The sequence below is a fragment of the Erpetoichthys calabaricus genome, chromosome 3 (assembly GCF_900747795.2).
Source record: "Erpetoichthys calabaricus chromosome 3, fErpCal1.3, whole genome shotgun sequence".
Classification (NCBI taxonomy): domain Eukaryota; kingdom Metazoa; phylum Chordata; class Cladistia; order Polypteriformes; family Polypteridae; genus Erpetoichthys; species Erpetoichthys calabaricus.
This window is the reverse complement of record NC_041396.2, coordinates 205146645-205167523: the sequence shown is the minus strand read 5'-3', so window position 1 is coordinate 205167523 and position 20879 is coordinate 205146645. Positions and strand designations below refer to the sequence as shown.

The window sequence follows — 20879 nt, the reverse complement described above, 5'->3', positions numbered from 1 at the left end:
TCCCCCCTCTCTCTCCCTCTCCCCCCTCTCTCTCCCTCTCCCCCCCCCCTCTCCCTCCTCTCTCCCCTCTCTCTCCTCTCTCCTTCTCTCTCTCTCTCTTCTTTTACTTTTTCTCCCCCCTTAACCGGCTCGCGCTTCTCTATATATGCGGGGAGGACATGGCAGCTGCAGCCCATCAGCCACAGGAACAATCATGGATGTGGGCAGTTTCCCACCTGTGCACTTAAGTGAGAAACGCAGACACCGCAGATCGCGGCTCGCAACTGCTACCACGCCCCCTTGCTAAGCCGCGAGCTATACCCACAGCCTGGCTCGTGGCTCGTTACGCGAACCAATGCTCGTATTTAGAGCTGAATTTTTCGCTCATACTTTCCTCGTATTTTGAATTTCTCGTATACAGAGGTGCTCGTATCTCGAGGTTCCACTGTATTTTTTTAAATATGCCCAGCGATCTTTTATTACCACAGAGAGTCAGGACCAATGTTCCCTCTAAGGAGTAGTATATAGTGAGCAAAAAACATTGTTTATGAGCGACATTTTGTTTAAGCCAAAAATTTATGAGCACCAACTCCGACGGTCGGAGTGAGCGATCGTGTGATAAGTATGAGCGATGCCGTCGGAATGAGCGATCGTGCGGGAAGTATGAGTGACGCTCTGAATTCGTGTGAGTGATCGCTCACGCGCTCAGCTTAGAGGGAACATTGGTCAGGACTTTGGTTTTATATTTCATCCAAACGATGGCACCAATTTTTTAGCAAAGTGACCCCATCTCTGCACTGAAGCATTGAGATCATTCTGCTGGCCTCACCAACACATCCTTCAGCAGCAGTCTAAACTTTCCTGATTACTGTCAAGGCTCAACATGCTTGGCTTCAGGTTTATTACATAGCTCTGAAATGCATGTGGTATGGCTACTGGATTTAATTTGTCTCCATAAATGAGAAAGCCTACTTAGTTATTCATTTGTACAGGTGACAATAATGTCACATCCAACTCTGATATAGAAGACATGTTGCTCAGAAACACCACAGTTTGTTTTACTGTGGTGATTTCATGTTCTTTGCACTAACCAAGGAAAAAAAACATCTGTGCATATACAGGTAGTATGCCTAATGTTTATGGATGTGTAAGATTACCACAAAATGTTTCAAAAAAAGCCTTTGAAAAAGTCAAATGTATCATGTGTTTAGATGCATAAGAAAAATGGGGCACAGATGTCAATACATGTCATTAATAATATAGAACTTTGAAGCAAGGTTATTATAGTTTTGCCTTTTTATATTGTTTTTATTTCTGTATTTCTTCTGACCTTACTTGGAAATTCAATTTAGTTTTAGTTTTTCCTCATCTTATGTTTTTAGTTTTAATTTAGTTTTTATTTCACAAATACATTTCTATTTTATTTTTATATCTATTAGTTTCAGTTTTAGTTTTAGTAATTATGGTGTGGTTAGAGAGCTGCTATTCAGTTTAGTTTCACAATCAGACAGAACTGTACACTTAACGGATTTGGATATAATATGAGTTTAATGTTAGTGGAAGCTTACCACACTATGTAGTTTACTATCTGGTTTTTATTTTTGTCTGATAAAAACAAGCATAATCAAAAGAATATACGGAATATGAACAATTTTATAATTTTTAAAATATTTTCCATATTATTTGTGCTGAGCAAATGTGTGCTGACTGTCGACACTTTTTTTTCATCTTTTTTCTTTTCTTGCCCAGAATAGGGCAATTTGTAATTTAAGGTCTGAGAGTTTTTACTGTAAATGTGTACAGCGCATATCATATCCTGCTCCAAGACAATATGCTTACAATATACATGCCTTCAATGTTGCATTCAAAAATCTCCCATACTGGGCCTTGTTATTTTCTACCAGCCATATTGATCTCTGATTCCGTCTCAGGCACATACAATTTATAAACAGAATTTTGCCACCTGTAGGCCTGAAAAGATAACAAAAATCAGAAAATCGATTCTACTGTGTTCTGACAGGTTGAAAATCATGGCGGCTTAGGAAGAACAGGGCTCTTAGACTTGAATCAGTGTGCAGACCAACCTCCTAGCTGTGTTGAGGGAAACAAAGAAAAACAAGCATTTAGTGTCAAGGTTAGGGGCAGTGAGATTTGAAAAGCCCATTATAAGAACAGTAAATCCTTAATGAGCACAGCAAGAGTAGGTAATAGGAGTATGGATGTGCACAAAACAACAGAGACAGCATCTGAGATTAGGAACAATATATACATTATCTACCGTATTTTTCGCTCCTTAAGACGCACATGACTATTAGATGCACCTAGGTTTAGACGAGGAAAAGAAGAAAAAAAATATTCTGATCCAAATGGTGTACTCATATATTTAATAAATATAGCAGAATAGTATTTCAACCATGTAAGGTTAACGGTGGTATTAAGAACCATCATCATTGTCATTAACAAATGAAGAGAGACTTTAAGGTTCAAGCACTCTTCTAGTTTTCTGGAAATCCCAAGAACTCCTCATCGCTAGTGTCAGAATTTATGAAGCTCAGTTGCTCACAATCACTTTGCAGGAGCACGTACCTATCACGTGGCATAACCTGTCCAAAGCCACCAGGGGACAAAGCACGTTTGGACCAATGCTCCCTGAAGTTATATCGCCAGTCTAGTCCCATCTCTATTTGTAATGCCACAAAGCCCTTCATCTCGTCTTTTGTTGTGGGTTTCCAATGAGAATGCTGTGCAAGCGCAGCCCGCGATTCAAAAAATTGCTCTGCATACCTGTTTGTCTCGTCTGACAGTAGCTGAAAGCTAGCCTCAGGAAAGAACAGCCTGCAGTAGTCCAACGGCTGGTAATCTGTTGAGTCCAACAGCAAGCCATGCTGTCTTGTGAAGTCCGGCAGCCAGTCTGGGTATTCCTCCTACATGAACCTTGCCGTAGGTGCATCGGCTGCACTAATGCGCTCAGCTGGGGTGGCATTGGCTGGTGTCTGATCAGCTGATGCCATTTCTTCACTCTCTTGCTCGTTCTTCTGAAATCTCTCAACAAAATCGGACTCTGATTTCTCAGCGATAATGCAGAAAACATTATCTGCTGAGCATTTTGTTTTCTGCACTCTCCTCACTCCCTTGTGAGATGTTGATGCCATCTTGCCTTTGTTTACATTTGTTTACATTTCGTAACTCACGCACATGCAAGGATTAGATGGTGAGTCAATGAGTCTTAACATTCCTCCAAGCAGATAGGGAATGCTTATAACGTAACGGTGAGTTTTGTCGCCATTAACAGCTGATTGTCGCCCTCTACCCCTGGATGTCAACTTTTGTCTGGTAATACACATCACGATCTGTGACGCAATATTCGCTCCATAAGATGCACAGACATTTCCACCCTTCTTTTGGGGTAAAAAAAGTGCGTCTTATGGAGCAAAAAATACAGTAAACCTGTTTATCCAGAGCATGATCACAGGAAACCTGGAGCCTACCACAGCACGTCTGGATGTAAGGCAGGAAAAGTCCCTGGCATATAATATGTATGGCTGATGTTGCGAACAAAAAGAATATGATATTTCAACTATTTTGAGAGACAGAGATACAGAGAAAAATTGAAAAAAGGGGGCCGAATATTCTGCTACTGGATTATTTTCACTCCATGTATTTTAAGCTGCAAAAATAAACTAAACAAAGATAAATTAATAAATATATAATAAGTACAAAACATATTAGTATGTTTAGTTTTTCACCAGTTGGCACAGACTCTTTTCTTCTACTTACCTATAGTTCAGTAGAGACATTGCCAGCTCAGGAATTTTACAAGGTTTATATTGCTTCATGTTAAAACGACTTTTTTAAAGCAAAAGTAACGGTATGCTGATCTTGTTTGATGACCATCAGTCTCTTGATCAGAGCTGTTTTATTTTCAGAAAGGATTTCTCCTGTGCAAAGTGGCAGGTGAATTATTATCAACAAAATGTAGGCACCTGAGAAATAAACTGAAACATTACTCACTCGTGATTTTTCTGTGCATACAGTATAGGTTTTGTTGACCAGCATATTCTGATTTCAGGCATTTGAATTACATCTTGATATACAACAAGTGCAAACAAAGGCGGCACAGTAAATTGCTTTCTATTCTACACGCTTTACGCGGCCATTTTCAGCTTGCTCTGTCACTGCAAATGCTGTGTGAACACTGCCTTCCCTCACCAGCCACTGTTCACTGGATGAATAAATGTTTGTGGCTCGTGGTTGATTACTTTCTGTTTTAGAGTTGAAATTTACAAGGGTTAAAGACTAATAACAAAAATATTCATTCAAAAATGAAAACTAAAAATATTTTTAATATATTATTATTTTATTTCAGTTAGTCTTTCCATCTACTTTAATAGTTTCGTTTAGTTTTAGTTTTTCATTTTGGTTTTGTTAATTATTTTATCTCAGTTTACAAAAATGTTTTTTTAATAATAGATTCAGTTTTGATTTTAGTTTTAGTTAAATGTAATAACCTTGCTTTGAAGTATATAGTAATCTTTCATATAGGACCAAATACCTGCCTAAATCACACGTAGAGCCTTTCAATTAGTATTTTTTTATTTTAAGCTACAGTTGTTGCCAACTGGATCATGAAAACTTAGCCAATTGGACAAAACAAAATATAAAGCTAATTTTAAGAAAAACCTCAATATTTTGTAGAAATAAGCAAAACTTACTTTACTTTACATATTTGACCTATTATAAAAACTCCATCTGAGACAAAATGAGTTCAATTAGGCCTATCCAGCATTCATTATGGCAGGTACTTGGTTATGTTAGTGTAGTTCACAAACTACTTCAAATCACTTTCCTAGGTTGTTTGGTCATAGTTATAGTAGTATAGTCATGTGACATGTGAGATGTGAAGTGATTGTGAAGTCTGATGAAGTGGCAAATTTCACAGTCCTTCATGGACTCTAGTGTCTTTTTTCACATTGATTTCAGTAAAGTCTAAAACAAATAACAAAGCATTTTATGATTGTCATCCTGCTTGATAATACTAAAAAGCATGCTTAGTATTATTTGTTTACATCTCTTCATTTTGCTGATGCTTTCATCCTGAGTGAGTTACAAACCATAAGTATGTGATTTTACTTTCCTTCTATTACGAAGATCTGGACTAACAAAGATAAACAGTAGTGTAATTTATTATAAAATACAATTTTTGAAAAGTACTAGAGTATTCTGATGAAGAAATCAGAAGCTGAAGCATTTGTTTTAATTATAGGAGGTGTTAGAATCATTATTGTTTAAGTCAATTATGAATGTTCTTCTAAAGTACCATGATAATTGGTAATCTGCAAACTTATTATTAAGTCGATAACTTATATTTTATGTCTGTTTCTGGCTAATCCCCAGGTTGCTGTTGAATGTGAATTACGTCACTGTATCTTAGCGTCAGATCAGCTTTGCAAATACAAACTGGCTAACTAACTCTGTTCTATCATTCCGGTTGTGTTGCATGCAGTAACAAGTGCAATTACATCTTTGTACCATCCCATAATCATCTGCTGCTTGGGAAGCAGTCGTGTGGTATATCATCTGTATTTTGAACAAATGTAACTCAGTTAATATCTAGCAAAGTGCACTACAACTGACTCCACAGACTTTTAAGACATCAAATTGTATGTCTTGCACATGACATTGTTGACACAGGCTGCTTTCCTGAAACAGATCTGTCTACATTTGAATCATGCCTTTGAGTGAATGAAGAACTATGGCCACCTTTTAGTTGCAGCAGTCTTGCTCTTCTGGTAATTCACTTGTAAATAAATGATAATACTGTCTTGATTAATTATTCCAGGTTGTTTTAACAAAAGATATGTATAGTAGCGCTGTACATTTACATTGTGCAAACTATAAGAGCAAGATGGTTTTAAAACATTTGCTTGCCATAACTGCAATGGAAGGAAGATTGGCAGCTTGTGGTCATGACTGAATAAAAACAAATGCAAATCCAAAAATCACAGCCACCATGTAATTATAATCTATTCATTTTGGATTAGTATGCTTAATACTCCATTGTCTTTTTGACAGTGAATGACTGAAATATGCGTGTTTCATGGCTTGGGCACTTGCTTATCTCAGTTTGTTTTGTTTCTACCCATTGTCTGTTTTGTGCAATTAGGGGATACTTTGCTCCATCCCTACTTTTGCAATTTCTCTCCCTAAGATGCAGGTAAGCTATGAATGCAGGCTCCCCCTCTGCCTGTCCTGCCGTGGTTTGTTCTGCAGTGACAATTGTGCTCCATTCCTTTTTTTGCATGTCTTTCTCTCAACTAATGTGTTATCTGTGTTATGTCTGCACCCTTCTTTGTGCCTTGCTGTCCTTGCAGTTTGATCTTGGTCCTCGAGACATAGAGCGCATGTTTGAGGTATGTGAAAAAGTTGGTGCACTGGATAAATTATTTTAATAACAGACAATGCTATACTAGAGTTGATTCATAGAGTTGATTTCAAATTAGCCAAATAATAATAAACAGCTGCCTATTATAATCATAAAAAGATGCCAACTGTAAAGAATTTCTGTGGTTGATTAATATGAGGTTTTTATAGCAACATTCAGTTTTGCCGTCAAATAATTTATAAATAATAACAATCCATTCAAAGCAAAAGGCAAATTAAAGCATCACCTCTTCAGTTTAAAATTTTGCAAAAAAGAAAAAATATATACAGTATGACAGATATGGCATATATAGATGCTGCCTAATTGAATTAATCACTTTAATTCACAACATCAATCCAATTTATTGTATATTTTACATAGACCAGTCCTTTAATCACAGTTATCCAGCATTTACCTGTTTATATGTGTTAGTTTTTTAGTTTGTGATTCTTTTAAGTCTTCAGACCTTATCAGTCTCTGTAGAACAGTATGACCCTCTGTTTCCCCAGATTGCTTTTTTTAGGTATAATGTTTGATAATATTTTTGGCCTTCTTTCCATTATTACAATTTTCAGTTACACTATTTTTCCATTATTAAAACAACTGTATAAAACTGCTACATATTGTATGAATATTGTTTTTTTAGAGTTCTTTTTGAATAGGTACGGTATCTACTAGGTAAAGTACATAAGTATAAAAAGTGTGTAAGTATAAAAACATCATCTCTAACTACGTAATGATATGATTCACAAATACTCATATTATTTTCTAAAAATGCTAAAGGTATATAACTGTTTACTTGTGTGCATGCAGACAGTTTTCTTGCACCTTCACACTGATTTGTTCCTTTCTTAGTGCTTCTCGCCCTAAGAATTTAGTCTAGTGAAGATAGCGTACAAGCCCCAAAAAGAAAGTAAAAGTCACTTAACCAAAGATAAATTAAAAATTACATCTGCAAAGAAAACGTGTTCTTAATTTGACACACCATGATTCACACCAATGACTTTCTCATCTGGCAGTTAAGTTTTATGTGGTGCATTTATTCCAGTTTAGTTGTAATCTTCTGAAGGGTGATAAAGAAATAGCTGTATTTTTACTTGCATTTGTACTCTGTTAAAAAGATTCGGTACCACTTCATGTAAAGGTGTACGAAAGTAAGCATTACATGTTGCTTTTGATTTGTATTTTATTTTGAACTTTTTTGTTTTTTATACACCTACTGTGTGTGTTTCTGACCTACAGAATATAGATAGTCCATGTAAGGCCTTGGGCAACCATCTGGTACCTTTGCGTTGCGTTAACTCAGGCTTTAGTAACTTCTAGGAGCCTGCATAATTGTCTGCTTGATGTGTAGAGATTACAGAACAAAGCCTTCCATGTCTTCAGTTTTTCAAGTGAACATCGCAGTTACATATTTGATAGCTTTTCTGTTTTTTAAAATGTTAACTTTATTTAGTAACTGTTTTTTACTTTTAGCATAATGCTGTTGATTACTCTCTGTTCTAGTTGTAGGAGTGTCTAGAGTGTCTAGAGACCTTAATTTCTTCTAATGTTCATTTATCCATCTTTTCACTTGTTTAATGCAATCCAAATGCAGGGACCAAAACCGATTCTGAGAGCAAGGACCACAATACACACGTTTATATTGACACATTTTACAGTGTTTGGCTAATATTTCAACTCAAAATCAAATTGGTATAATTGTGTATAAGTGGTTTTTGTACAATGCTGTATCAATGAAGTCTTATCTTTGTATTCAATGCTTTATTGTATTCATTGATAAATAAAGATTGATAGACAACTGCAAAAGGAGCAAGGTGCTATAGTGCTATAGTGATGAAAATGCACCTCTGTTTGTGTTCCCTAAGGTGTTTATGATATCTACATTTAATGCTGCTTTCACTGTTGTATATACATTGAATATTCTCTCACATTTATTTATGGTAACTTCATGGGATGCCTGATTATAGCATTCCCTCTGATGATATCCTGTTATTTATTTATTTATTTTTTAAAAGTACTTTATTGAACCAAAAAAATATAACAAGAACAAACATCAATATATTAAAAGTACACATACAAAAAAAAAGTGTTATAAATAAACTACACAAAGAAATGAATAGCAGAAAAAAATATTCAATCCCTATTAACCCTGTGTAACCCCACACACAGTTATCATCTCCTTCCCAGTGCCCTCCTCATTTATTGTCATGATATCCTGTTATTGATAGGAATGTGGGATGCCGAAATCTAACCATATCCTGTAAAATGAGTACTTATTATTTTTCTCCATTTCATAGGCAAACAGTGTTTTATAATAATGGTTTTACAGTGCTGTGATGCTGTAAATACTTGTACCTGTAGTTTTTAGTGTGTACTAATGTTATATTATGCCACCATTCTTGTGATGGAATAGTTCTGCAATTACACACTTGCAGATACAGATCCTTTCTAAACATTATCTATCTAACACAGAACACTATTTGACTATGTTTAAGTCAAAACATTCTTTGGTAACACATTCGTTGGTTAAAAGGGAACACGCACAATTATACAGTGTAAGGGTATAATGAAAGAGAAGTAAAAATGGATATAAAATAGTCAATGTCTGATATCAAAAAACTGGATTACATAAAAATATAATGAACAATGCAACATTAACTATGCTCAAGCACACAGTGCTCCTGCAAGTCCATGGAGTGCAGATCAACTCCTGTTTATCCAATATGATTGACTGTTCTAGTTCCAAGAATAAATTCTCTACAATCACAGCCTTGTCACTTCCCCAAGACTCAAGCTGGCAGTGCACCTACATGTAACACACATCTGATAACTGTTTCAGGAAACATTTTTTACTGACTATGTTTGCATGGGTTTGAAGTATTCTGGTGTTGCTCCCACATCCTGTAGACACGCTGGTGAGGTCGATCAGTAACTTAAAATTACCTGTATATGAGTGAGTATGGCAGTGGGGGTAATTGTGCCCTATGATGGACTGGTGCACTTTCCAGCTTTAGTTCTCACCTTGTGTCCGATGCTGCCGAAATAGCCTGAGTCTCCTTATACATCCATCCATCCATCCATTTTCCAACCCGCTGAATCCAAACACAGGGTCATGGGGGTCTGCAGGAGCCAATCCCAGCCAACACAGGGCACAAGGCAGGAACCAATCCCAGGCAGGGTGCCAACCCACCGCAGCTCCTTATACATTTGAAAGTGAATTAAGCTAACTTAGTTAATGGATGATTTGTATGCAGTCACTTTGTTAAACTGGTGATATTTTCCAAGTTTAGGATTCTTGTAATTTCCACTTCAACTTAGTAATTTGGTAAATAGAGCAAAAGCATAAAAAAGGTATGGGATTTCTGTATCATCTCAAACTGCTGTTTTAGAATGTATAAATTCTAAATTATTTTTGAGCATTGCAGCATTTTACCAATGTAACATAATTAATACATGGAGTGTTTATTATCTTTAAGATGATTATTATTATCTTTTATCTTTGTAAACTTCTTCTCAGAAGCATTTTTCCTTCTCTTTAGCATGTAAATTGAACTGAGCTCACCAATAAAAAGCACCGAATACAGATTTACTATAGTATCTGCATTTCCCCAGCCATCAGTAGAGATACATTGCAGTTCCCATCAATACAATGCAACACTTACCAGTATACTGTATATATGACAGCTTCTTCTGTTTGGCTGCAAGTAGGAATGAGAATGGGTAAACATGTCTTAGTATGATGTTAATACACAAGCAGCAAAGATTCATGTTTGTGAATACATCAGTCTTTGTTTCTTTTGTTTAAAACATTACACTTAATATGAATGCTGGTGAGGCAATCATGCTTGATTCAAGTCATTGAAGAGTATTTTGCTATGGGATATACTGTAAGAATGAATTCAAGAAATACTTTTATTTTTGGTAAGTTGTATTTGTTTTTAGAGTGGCAAAGTCTAACTAACTCATGGATTCACTTTCTGGAGTTGAATGCCATACTTAGCCACTGTCAGTATGGAGTTTGTATGTTTTCCCTTTATGTTTGTTTTTCTTTAGCAATTCTGGTAATTCTCCTAGAGTTGTGTGCATTAAGTTAAATGGCACCTCTAAATAGGCCCTAAGTAGTTCTGTGCATGAGTGAGGTCTACAATGAATTGGCACCCTTCTACGTCTGGTTCCTGTCTTGCACTTGATACTACAGGGATACTCTCTGGCTCATCCTGATGCTGAGTTGGGTTAAGTGTGCTTGAGAAGTTATGTATATGTTATTAGACAAGTATTACTGCTTAGCTTTACATTAAGTATTTATTATTCACTTTCAATTGGAATTGCCTGGATCTTTGTAGTAAATCTCAAACCAAGGCGCAAAATTGGTGGTTGGAATGTTTTGAATGATTTATAATACATAAGTCTCTCCATTTCATGGTCACAGAGGCCAAAGTTTAACTAGAAATCATGGAGACTGCCGACTCGAAAGGGTTATATATATTTTTGCATAAACAGATCACAATATCCAACCCTGTATTTTATTTAATCTTTAAATAACAAAATTAATGAAGGCTAAACACAACTAGCATGGATATAGCTAATCATTTAGCTGTCTATTTGATACTGGGGTAGGAATATTTTCACAAGAGATAAGATCAGATAAACATATTCATTGGTTCATGGCAAGGATTGGAGTGTGGCAACGGTGATGATGTACACATGTCGAAACCAATACATTATGTTTATAATAACCCTGAGTTGTACAAGTGCAACAAACTCAAGAATGATAAAAATGAAGATACATAATCCTTGTTCATTGGAGAACTAAATAATAATAATAATAATAAAAGTGATACGATTAATGCATTTTATTTATACTACATTTATAATATTTAACACAATAAGGTTATATTATAGTTGTTTACTTAAATATTTTATACACAAGCATATTTAGTGACATGCTGATGTCATCTAGTGAGCTGGAAGAAGGAGCTGAAGCAGCAAACTTGTTTAAAGTCAAATGCCTTAAATATTGTGCCTCATTATTAATATCAACTATTTAATAAAAATACTACTCTGTGTGTGTGTGTGTGTGTGTGCGCGTGGGTGTGTGTGTGTATATATCCGATGCCTTGGCGCAATCTGATTGGTCACTTTGGCTTTGGTCAAATTTTCTTGGGTTGCTCAGTGAAATGTAATTAATGTAGTAAGCACCAGGAAAGAGAGGGTGACTCACATGAGGATGTCAAGAAGAGGCATAGGAAGAATGCTGGGAGTCTCCTTCAAACATGGGAAATGTTTGCAAGAGTATGAATGTTGTTTTCAAAGCAGCTAATGGGGGCCAGTCTACCACTGGTGGCAGTCAAAAGGCATAGTGGAGGCGAGCAACATGCCTTAAAATGACAGAGACTATGAATTAGGCTTTACAGTAACCCTATTTTCAGAAGAAACACTAGCCAAGACAGGTTGAAACACATGACGATACTGAACAAAGGCATAGGACAAATGGTGACAGTACATGTAAGGCAAGAGATATCAAATATTTTTAATCTATTACTTGTAATTTACCTAGTAATTAAGTTATTATTATTATTAGTTGTAATTGTAGTAGTATTATTATTGTTAGGATGCAATCAATTAAAACTGGTTACTGTACAAAATCCAAACAATTGTTGTTGCTCAGAATATGCAGTAAATGCTGATAGCCTGCAGGAATTGTTTTAATAGACAGGTCACGTTGTGTTTATCATTAGTTGAAATTGTACTGGTGAGTGCTAAGAGGCCCTGGGCAGCAGCAAATTGGGCAGTGTTGCCTGGGATTTATGTGTGTGCATTTCCTGCAGGTAGGAGACTCTTAAGCTTTAGCTGGAAGTGCTGAGTATCTCTGGGGTGGGAAAACAACCTTGTACAGCAGTAGGTGAAAAAGATTGAGGAATATATTTGCCAAGTAGCGAGTTTGCACTAGTATGTTTAAAAAGGACTTGTAGAATTTGAACAAACTGAATAATCCATAACCAAAGCAGAGAATAAAGTTATCAAAACAATTCCATGTCTACCACAAATTTAATTGTTTAATGTTAAAAGTATAATATACAAATAAAGATAGTGTTGATTGAAAAAATCAGAGAATAAATGGTCTAGTTGAACTGAAATGGTGGTCCTGCCCTAGTAAAATTACATGTTGGTAGGAAAATTTGGCAGTACAATAACAGAACTGACATAATTAACTACATAGATAGATAGATAGATAGATAGATAGATAGATAGATAGATAGATAGATAGATAGATAGATAGATAGATAGATAGATAGATAGATAGATAGATAGATAGATAGATAGATAGATAGATACTTTATTAATCCCAAGGGGAAATTCACATTCACATAATGATATAGTTGAGTACAAGTAACAGTTGTTAGTGCACTCTTGTGGACAAGGCTGTATGCCCTTAGCAAGACAATTTCTATTAAATTAAATAATGTAATATTTAATATTCCACAAAGCAAAGAGAATGTCGTATGGATCACTAATGTGATTTAATCTTTTTAAAGTTTTATTAATTTTACACTATTCTGGAAGAATTTTTCCATTCCAAAAATTTTTCAACCCCTGCCATATGATGTGAAGACCTCACAAGCAAGCAGTATTTACATTATGTATTGCCTTTCTGTAGGGGAAACTACCTCAGAGTGCTTTAGAACTATAGATATATGCTATAACTGTTCAGTATGCATTTTGGTTCCACTTTGCCAGCAGCCGTACCACATGCGCTTCAGAAGAAGTCTTCCACCCAAAGCTAAGCATGTTCAGGCCCAGCCAATACAGTGGAACCTCAGGTCATGAATGTCTCAGACCACGTACAAATCGGGTTACGACCAAAAAGTTCGTCAAACTTTTGCATCTGTTCACGACCACACACTTGGGTGACGAACAAGCCAGTTTCCCTTCAGGTTCGTACGCGCCGATGATTTCCACACATGTTCAGTCTCCTTCTGTGCATTCCCTGTGCAGCAAGCGAGCGAGAGAGAGAGCGTGAGCGAGCGAGGCAGTGCAAGAGAGAGCACGAGTGAGCAAGAGAGAGCGAGCGAGCGTATATATATTTACATACAGCTTGTATGGTCCGGAACGGGATTAATTATATTTACATACAATCCTATGGGGGAAATTACTTAGGGTCACAAACAAATCGGGTTGCGACCAGAGTTTTGGAACAAATTATGGTCGTGACCCGAGGTTCCACTGTACTTGGATTGGAGACCAACTAGGAAAAAGCTTGGGTTGCTGCTGGAAGAGGTGTTGGTGAGGCCAGCAGAGGGCACCTTCCCTGTGCTCTGAATCTGGATCCCAATGCCCCAGTGCAGTGATGGGGACACTGTGCTGTAAAAATGGCACCATCCTTTGGATGAGACGTAATTCGAGGCCCTGACTGTCAGTGGTCATTAAAAATTCCTGGGCATCTTTCATAAAGAGTAGGGTGTATTCTGATGTCCTGGCTAAACTGTTCACCATGGCCTGGTCATTCTGGCCTCTAATCATTCCCTGTCTCTGATTGGCTGTCTCTCACCCCTTCACCACCTAACAGATAATACATGGTGAGTATATTGATGCAAAATGGCTGCCATCGCATCATCCAGGTGAATGCTGCACATTAATGGTGGTTGAAGTGGCTCCCCACTCACTTTTTAAAGCACTTTGAGTACCTTGAAAAGTGCTATATAAATGTAATGTGTTATTATTATTATTACTTGTAGAACAGACTGGGTAAGTGAATTGGTTAGAATCATGCTGTGAGACAGAAGTTAAGATTAGACCAGCAACCTTGGAGTTCTGAACCTTGGTCTGGTCTGCACAGTGCTTACAATGAGTAAACTAGTCTGCCTGTGGGAACTGGAAACAAACTTGAAGACACTCTTTATCTATCTGTCCATTTTTGAACCAATCATACAATTAATGACCCATTGTTATCCAATAGCAAATTGACAGAGAGCTGTAGTTTACTCCGCTAGCACAGGGGATAAGATGCAAACATGGAAAGGGTTAAGAGAAATAACCTAAGAGACCTTTAATAAATAAAAGAATCTTAGGTTTTGTTTATAACTTATTCACATCAGTTGGATTTGTCAAGGAAATGTTTAGCCCTCTACTGCTTCTTGTCCACACATAGTTTTAATGTCTGAAACTAATCCCTGTACAAAAAAAAAAACTTAAAATATATGACAGTGAAATCTAAGTAAGTCATAACCTGATGATTTAATTAATCATTTTACAGTAAACAACATAAAATTTCTAATGAAAGAGCAAAATCTAGCAATGATTTAATTGTAAATGTGCAGTATACTGTATTTTGCAATATATAAAAACCATAATGAATGCACTCTTTTGAAACATTTGATGATTAGAACTATACGTGCATTTTGAGAGGGTGACACTATCACACTAATTTAATTTCCCATTGTGGTTTTCTCTTGGAAATAATTTATATATATATATATATATATATATATATATATATATATATATATATATATATATATATATATATATATATATATATAAAATTAAGCCTTATCAATGTTTTAAGCATATCTTTTGAGAAAGTAATTTTTATTAAATTACAGTATGCCACACAGTAGACTGTCATTTGTTTTCTTGATCTCATATTTGATGCTTGTTTATTTTAACTTTTATTCTTATCCTTAGAGAGAGGAAGACGTCTCCTGCGAGAAATGAAGGCTTGGCTGGAGCAATATGAAAGGGATCTCTGCAGAGCTCAAGCATCTGAGGGGAGCCTGCAGGAAAAATACCAGGTAAAGAGCAAATATGTATTTCCATTGCTGTGCAAAGTGGATGTTAAGATCTGGACTTATTATACTAGTACATTTTACATACCTGTATATTAATTGTGAGGCGAGAGCAGAAAGTTATAGTGCTTATAGTGCTTAACAGTGTGCATCCTATATCAGAATAATCTAAACATCATTTGTCTACTTTAAATGTTGTCATAGGATCACTTTTTGTAATACCTCCATCTGTTCTTTTATTTTCCTAACATTCTTTCTTTAACCCAAGGTTGTGGGCAGCTTGAGTCTGTCTTAGTAGCATTAGAAACCATACAGGATTTGCTCATGAATATGTCATCCTTGGGCATACTATTGCACTAAATCATGCAGTTCCAATTCAAAGTTTTTGTTGTGTGCGAGGAGAACCAAGTAGCCAGTGAAAAATTGCTTGAGTATAGGAAGAATATGGATACTCTTAGTGCGCTTGGAGGCATTAGTGGCATGCTACCCTGTTCCAGTACAGGTATTTCAGTTCAGTTACAATCAATTTATATTCTCATAAAATGCATTTCCACTTAAAGTAATTTTGCCATTTTTTTACACAGAAATACAAATATAGATGCATATACTATACACAGTGTATTTATATTCATCTTTTGGATCTATATAATACAAAATAAAGATAAAGAAGAAATGCATTCTGGTGTGACACAATTTTGTACTGTGTTGCTTGGCAAATAAGATAATGCAAGTAGGAAGAGGTATTTGGAGCCTGAAAGTATATTATGCCGCCCTGCGGTGGGCTGGCGCCCTGCCCGGGCTTTGTTTCCTGCCTTGCACCCTGTGTTGGCTGGGATTGGCTCCAGCAGACCCCCATGACCCTGTAGTTAGGATATAGCGGGTTGGATAATGGATGGATGGATAGTATATTATGCCAGAAAGTTGCTTTACCCAGAAACACACTTTTGAATTGAAAACTGGACTCTTGACCAATGAATGACAGGGAGGGGCAGGTCTTTAAGTGAAAAACACATCCCCATATGAAGGGGCTTCCTGTTTGTGCAGTACTTTTATTTCTCTGAGTTGTTTATTTAACTGTATTTTAGCCAAAAATACATGTGCTTTATGAGAATATGACTGAATGACTTGATGTGTGGATCAGTAGACATGAGTAACATGAGATTTTTGATGGATATTTTTGATTATTGAATTACATCAGCAAACTGTAACTAAAGGTTCTTGTAAAGTAATAGAAATAGAAGAAAAAGTAAGAAAAAAATACACAAGTAAAAATATTTCTAAAAAGTGAAGGGTTAATGTTGAAGGTCTGCCAGTCTGAGAGGTGGCAGCAGTGAAGCTCTTTGTGTTATACATGGCTCTCTGCTACCCATTATATTAAACAGACAGTCTGGTGGTTACCTAGCCCTTTAACTAAGAGTGGGAATCTGGGATGAAAGGAACACCTGGGGCTGTTAAACTGAGCTATAGGAAGATGGCCTTGGTGGCTCCAGTGGGACAATCCTTATGCGGAGTATGATTTGGGAAGTTAACCCAAAGTAGTCCCTGCCTGGGGTTTAAGCAGTTCTTGACATAGTGCTTTGGGTTGGAAAGTACATCAAAGACTTCATCTGTTAGACAGAAGGGCAAATCTTGTTTTTGTAGGCCCAAAGGACCAGCAGTTTTTTTTCCTTTGTTTTGTAGTAGTGGTAGTGTTCATCTCTCCCTAATATACTATCTTTTGATAACAAATGTAACATTTTATTTATTTCTTTGTCTCTCTATTCTGGCTACAGACAGGGCTGCTGCCGGTATTTTTATTGATAGACTGTACAGTATACCATCTAGACTGCTGATGTAGATCTATTAATGTGTAATAGATACACCCCAGACTAAAATTAGCAGAAATACTTGCTTATCTGTGTTCACTTATTTATTTTCTACTTCAGTAGCTACAGAGTATGATTTATTGCCAAAAATTTGTTAGCACTGTGATATATTCAAATGATTTATTTTACTTAATTTGCATTAAGTAGCACATGGATTAGTTTAGCTTCCTCATAGTCTCAGGAACCTGGACTCAAAGCCTTGATTAGCTGATTAGCTTTGTATATTGATAATAATAATAATAATAATAATAATAACATATTTTCTTTATATTGCATCTTTCGAATGCTCAGCATACTCTGGTGGATTACTTTCCTGTCTAAGATAATTTGCTGCCCTAAACTCAATATTGCTGCGACTGGGTTAAGCTTTGGCTTTTGGCAGATTTTGTGTATATACTGAATAGCTACTGTACAAAGAGCTTATGTATTGTAACAGTGTTTATTTTATTTTAATTTTCATAATATTCATTTAAAATTTGTGTGTTTCCAGCAATTTAAAGGTTTTCGAGTACAGTATGAAATGAAAAAAAAGCAGATTGAGTCCTTAATACAGCCTGTACAAAAAGATGGGAAGTTGTCAGTTGATCAAGCAGTTGTCAAGCAGGCGCTGGAGAAAGTATATTCCGTGGTAAGTACTATTTCTATTTTTTTTCTTAAGAACAAAACATAAATTTGGGTATTTATTCATTTACTTGTTTATTTACTTATTTATTGTTTTCAATTTTTCATGTATTTTAATGCATGTGGTGGGCACCTTTAACTGAGTCTCAAACGTATCATTTGAGGTGTAGAAACAAATATTGTTTAACTATTTGTTGTGTGCATTTTAATCTATTTTGTGTTGTCATGTTATCCAGGAAAGCTGTACTGCATGCTCTTAATTTTATATTTGGTGTAAGATACAACTGTGATGGTATATGATTTTTGAGATATGTTGGCAGGATGGTTTTTAGTGCCACCCATGTTGATAACAGCCATGCAGAACCATACTTTTATACACAGTATATAATGAACATTGAACAATACCTTGGTTGATAACTGCAGGATGTACAGCAGAAACTGCTGATATCTGTTTATACAGTATGTTGCTAATAAAAGGTAGAGTATTTTTAGGATTCACTGCACATTCAGCAGTTTAGAGTGTCAGCATAAAATAATGAACTTCTATGCCTTTCTTTTTTACTTTGTTTTGCTGCCTGTGTTTGCCTATGTGAAAGTGACCACATCATGAACAAAGTATAGATACAGTATGTAGAATTATTCCTCCTTACCCTGATGTAATTAACTGTAGTGCCTGGGAGTCTGTCAGTACATACAATATACAGAAATATGTTTATGTGTACGTGTATCACTTGTTATGAATGTTTATCACTGCATACAAATGTGCTGTGTGACAGTCAGAAAAGGAGTCATTTTTGGGGTGACAACTGTACCTCAATCTAAAGAGAGACTTTGGGTAAACTTTTTGGACTTTGATGTTTTGTTATGTTTTCACTAAAAACACAGTCTACATCTACATTACATAACACCTTTCCTATGCTTAAAGTGCGTCACAGAATTTTAGAATAAACGACAGGGCAAGGCATGAATAAACTCTGGACAGGGTGAGCACACACATGGACCTGTTGAATATGTCCTAGTCCATTGCTTTATAAAGTCCGAAGACACGATCAAGTCTAAAAAGTGCAATCATTTAGAGGAGTTAAAGGGGGGGGGGGAGTGAAAGGTGGGGAATGATTGTGGGAGGGATGGGGGCCTTCTTCATAGTCCGTAAATGTGTTCTTAAACAGTTTCAGTGACAGGGTTGCAGGGCAGGGGTAGCATGGTTGACAAATTCCTACCGGTGTCTCGTTTCTAACAGTGTACCATGCACCAGAAATCTATGTCATACTGACGTTTTTCAGATCATTAAGATCATAGTGTATCATGCTTCATGGACTACTCTCTACATTATGTATCAGCATGTGAAAACTCATGTGCATGTGAATTTATATATAGCACTGATGAAATTCTCTAGAGAGAGAGAGATCATGGCTCTGCGTAATAAGAAATTAAAATATGCAGCAGTTATATGTTTTGCCATAAAAAACAACTGTAAATATTAAGATGTTTTTCAGATTGTTTTGTGGGTGTGGAGGATCACTATGCTTTAGTTTGATGACTTCTACCTTCAAAAACTGAGTAATTTTACAACTTAGTTTGTCATTATAAAGTGGATGTACAGCACAACATCTGTAGGAAGTTTCTCATTCAATTTTTTTGCATTGTTGTTTTTCTCTTATTTTGTAAATTGTACTTGAATATTAAGATGGTAAATTATTTGACTTTCCCAAACTGCATGGCTCCCTCTGGGTATTTTCTGTTGGAAAAGGTTTACTTGTACATTTCTATATTTCTTTGCTGTTCACACTTATTACAGCTTCTGAATAAAAACAAATATTTGCTCACTTAGAAACGTTCAACAAAGTATTACATCTTTAAATCCACTTACATGTTTCTGAGATTTGTGAGACCAGAGCCTATCTTGATAGCACTGCACACAGTGAAGTGAAATTCTAAATAAAATTACATGAAATAACTCACGTTTAGCTCTCTACACATTCCCAGCATTCATGAGTACAGGAACAATTACTTCACTTATAGCTGCAAATGGCAAAAGCCGCTTCTGTCCTTATAGCGCCTTCGTATTTTTGATGTCAGCATACCCCTTCCATTCACTTCTCAACAATTCTGGCCTCAGTCACTCCACACATGGGCACACACTTGCAAATGGATCATTATTTTAAAATGGGCCTAAGATGAATATTGAAAAATGAAGCTATAATAAATAACTAGCTAAAAAGCACACTAGATTTGGCTCTATCACTTTTATCAGTTTGACCACAAATTTAATTATTTACTTTCTTTCGGTGAGCACTTCATATGAGCTTGCAAAATATTTTCACGTTGTTTATGTTAATTAAAAATGTTGAAATTGAATTAGCCAAATTTCATTGTGAAGATGAAGTTGGGAATCAAATGAAGACTTAATGAAATTGCATTTCAGTAAACACATTCCCTGTAGCAACAAAAACAAAGTGAGCTATTACATGCCAAACAAAAATACAAAGAAGGTTTTGTTATTGGAAGAGCACCATGTTTATGAGCTATTCTTTGAGTCTGTAATGCTTTATTCTACAAACTCTGTAAGCAGTGCTGCCAGTCAGACTCCTAGAGTTGTGTTGTGAATATTTTTGACATAGTGATGAAATTTCCACCCAAGTGTAAAAATCTGCTAGCCTATTTACAGGCTTCTTAGGTTTTATTTTCAACTTAAAAACAGTCGATACTCCCATAGTTTATGAATGGCACTACTGAGGCAACAAAACAGCAAGAATTTCTAAATCCTTCTGCTTTCTTCTAGTTGCTGGAATGGCATATTCAGCTTGATAATTCGCTGCCTGGTGTTTTGGGAACAATTGGTGCCTGGCTACATCAGGCTGAAATGGCCTTAAGGGAAGAAATATCTGTGCAGCAGGCCCATGAAGAAACCGCAAATAATATCCACAGAAAACTGGAACAGTACAAGGTAAGCTAGTTAATGCACATAAAAGATTATTTGTTACCATCTTGCACTAAGCCTCTCATTACTTGCACTTGTTTGTTCTGAGTCTGCCAGCAGGAGAGGTAAAAATACAGACAGACAGACAGAAAGACAGAAAGACGGATAGATAGATAGATAGATAGATAGATAGATAGATAGATAGATAGATAGATAGATAGATAGATAGATAGATAGATAGATAGATAGATAGATAGATAGATAGCACATTATTTGTCCCAAAG

At 36.1% G+C, this 20879-nt stretch overlaps 1 protein-coding gene across 7 annotated transcripts in view; it reads left to right on the top strand.

The window, feature by feature from the left end:
* LOC114648588 (nesprin-1-like) overlaps positions 1-20879 on the top strand; it is a 360492-nt gene that overhangs the window by 50861 nt on the left and 288752 nt on the right. For 6 of the 7 annotated variants that reach the window (XM_051924540.1, XM_051924539.1, XM_051924538.1 and 3 more), the window contains exons 1-3: positions 15102-15195; positions 17545-17682; positions 20458-20622. In XM_051924540.1, coding sequence (XP_051780500.1) covers positions 15115-15195; positions 17545-17682; positions 20458-20622 — 384 coding nt within the window. In that variant the 5' untranslated portion in view covers positions 15102-15114. Of the gene's footprint in view, positions 1-6142; positions 6194-13413; positions 13421-15094; positions 15196-17544; positions 17683-20457; positions 20623-20879 lie in introns of those variants that run through there. The other variant, XM_051924543.1, reaches the window with a different exon arrangement.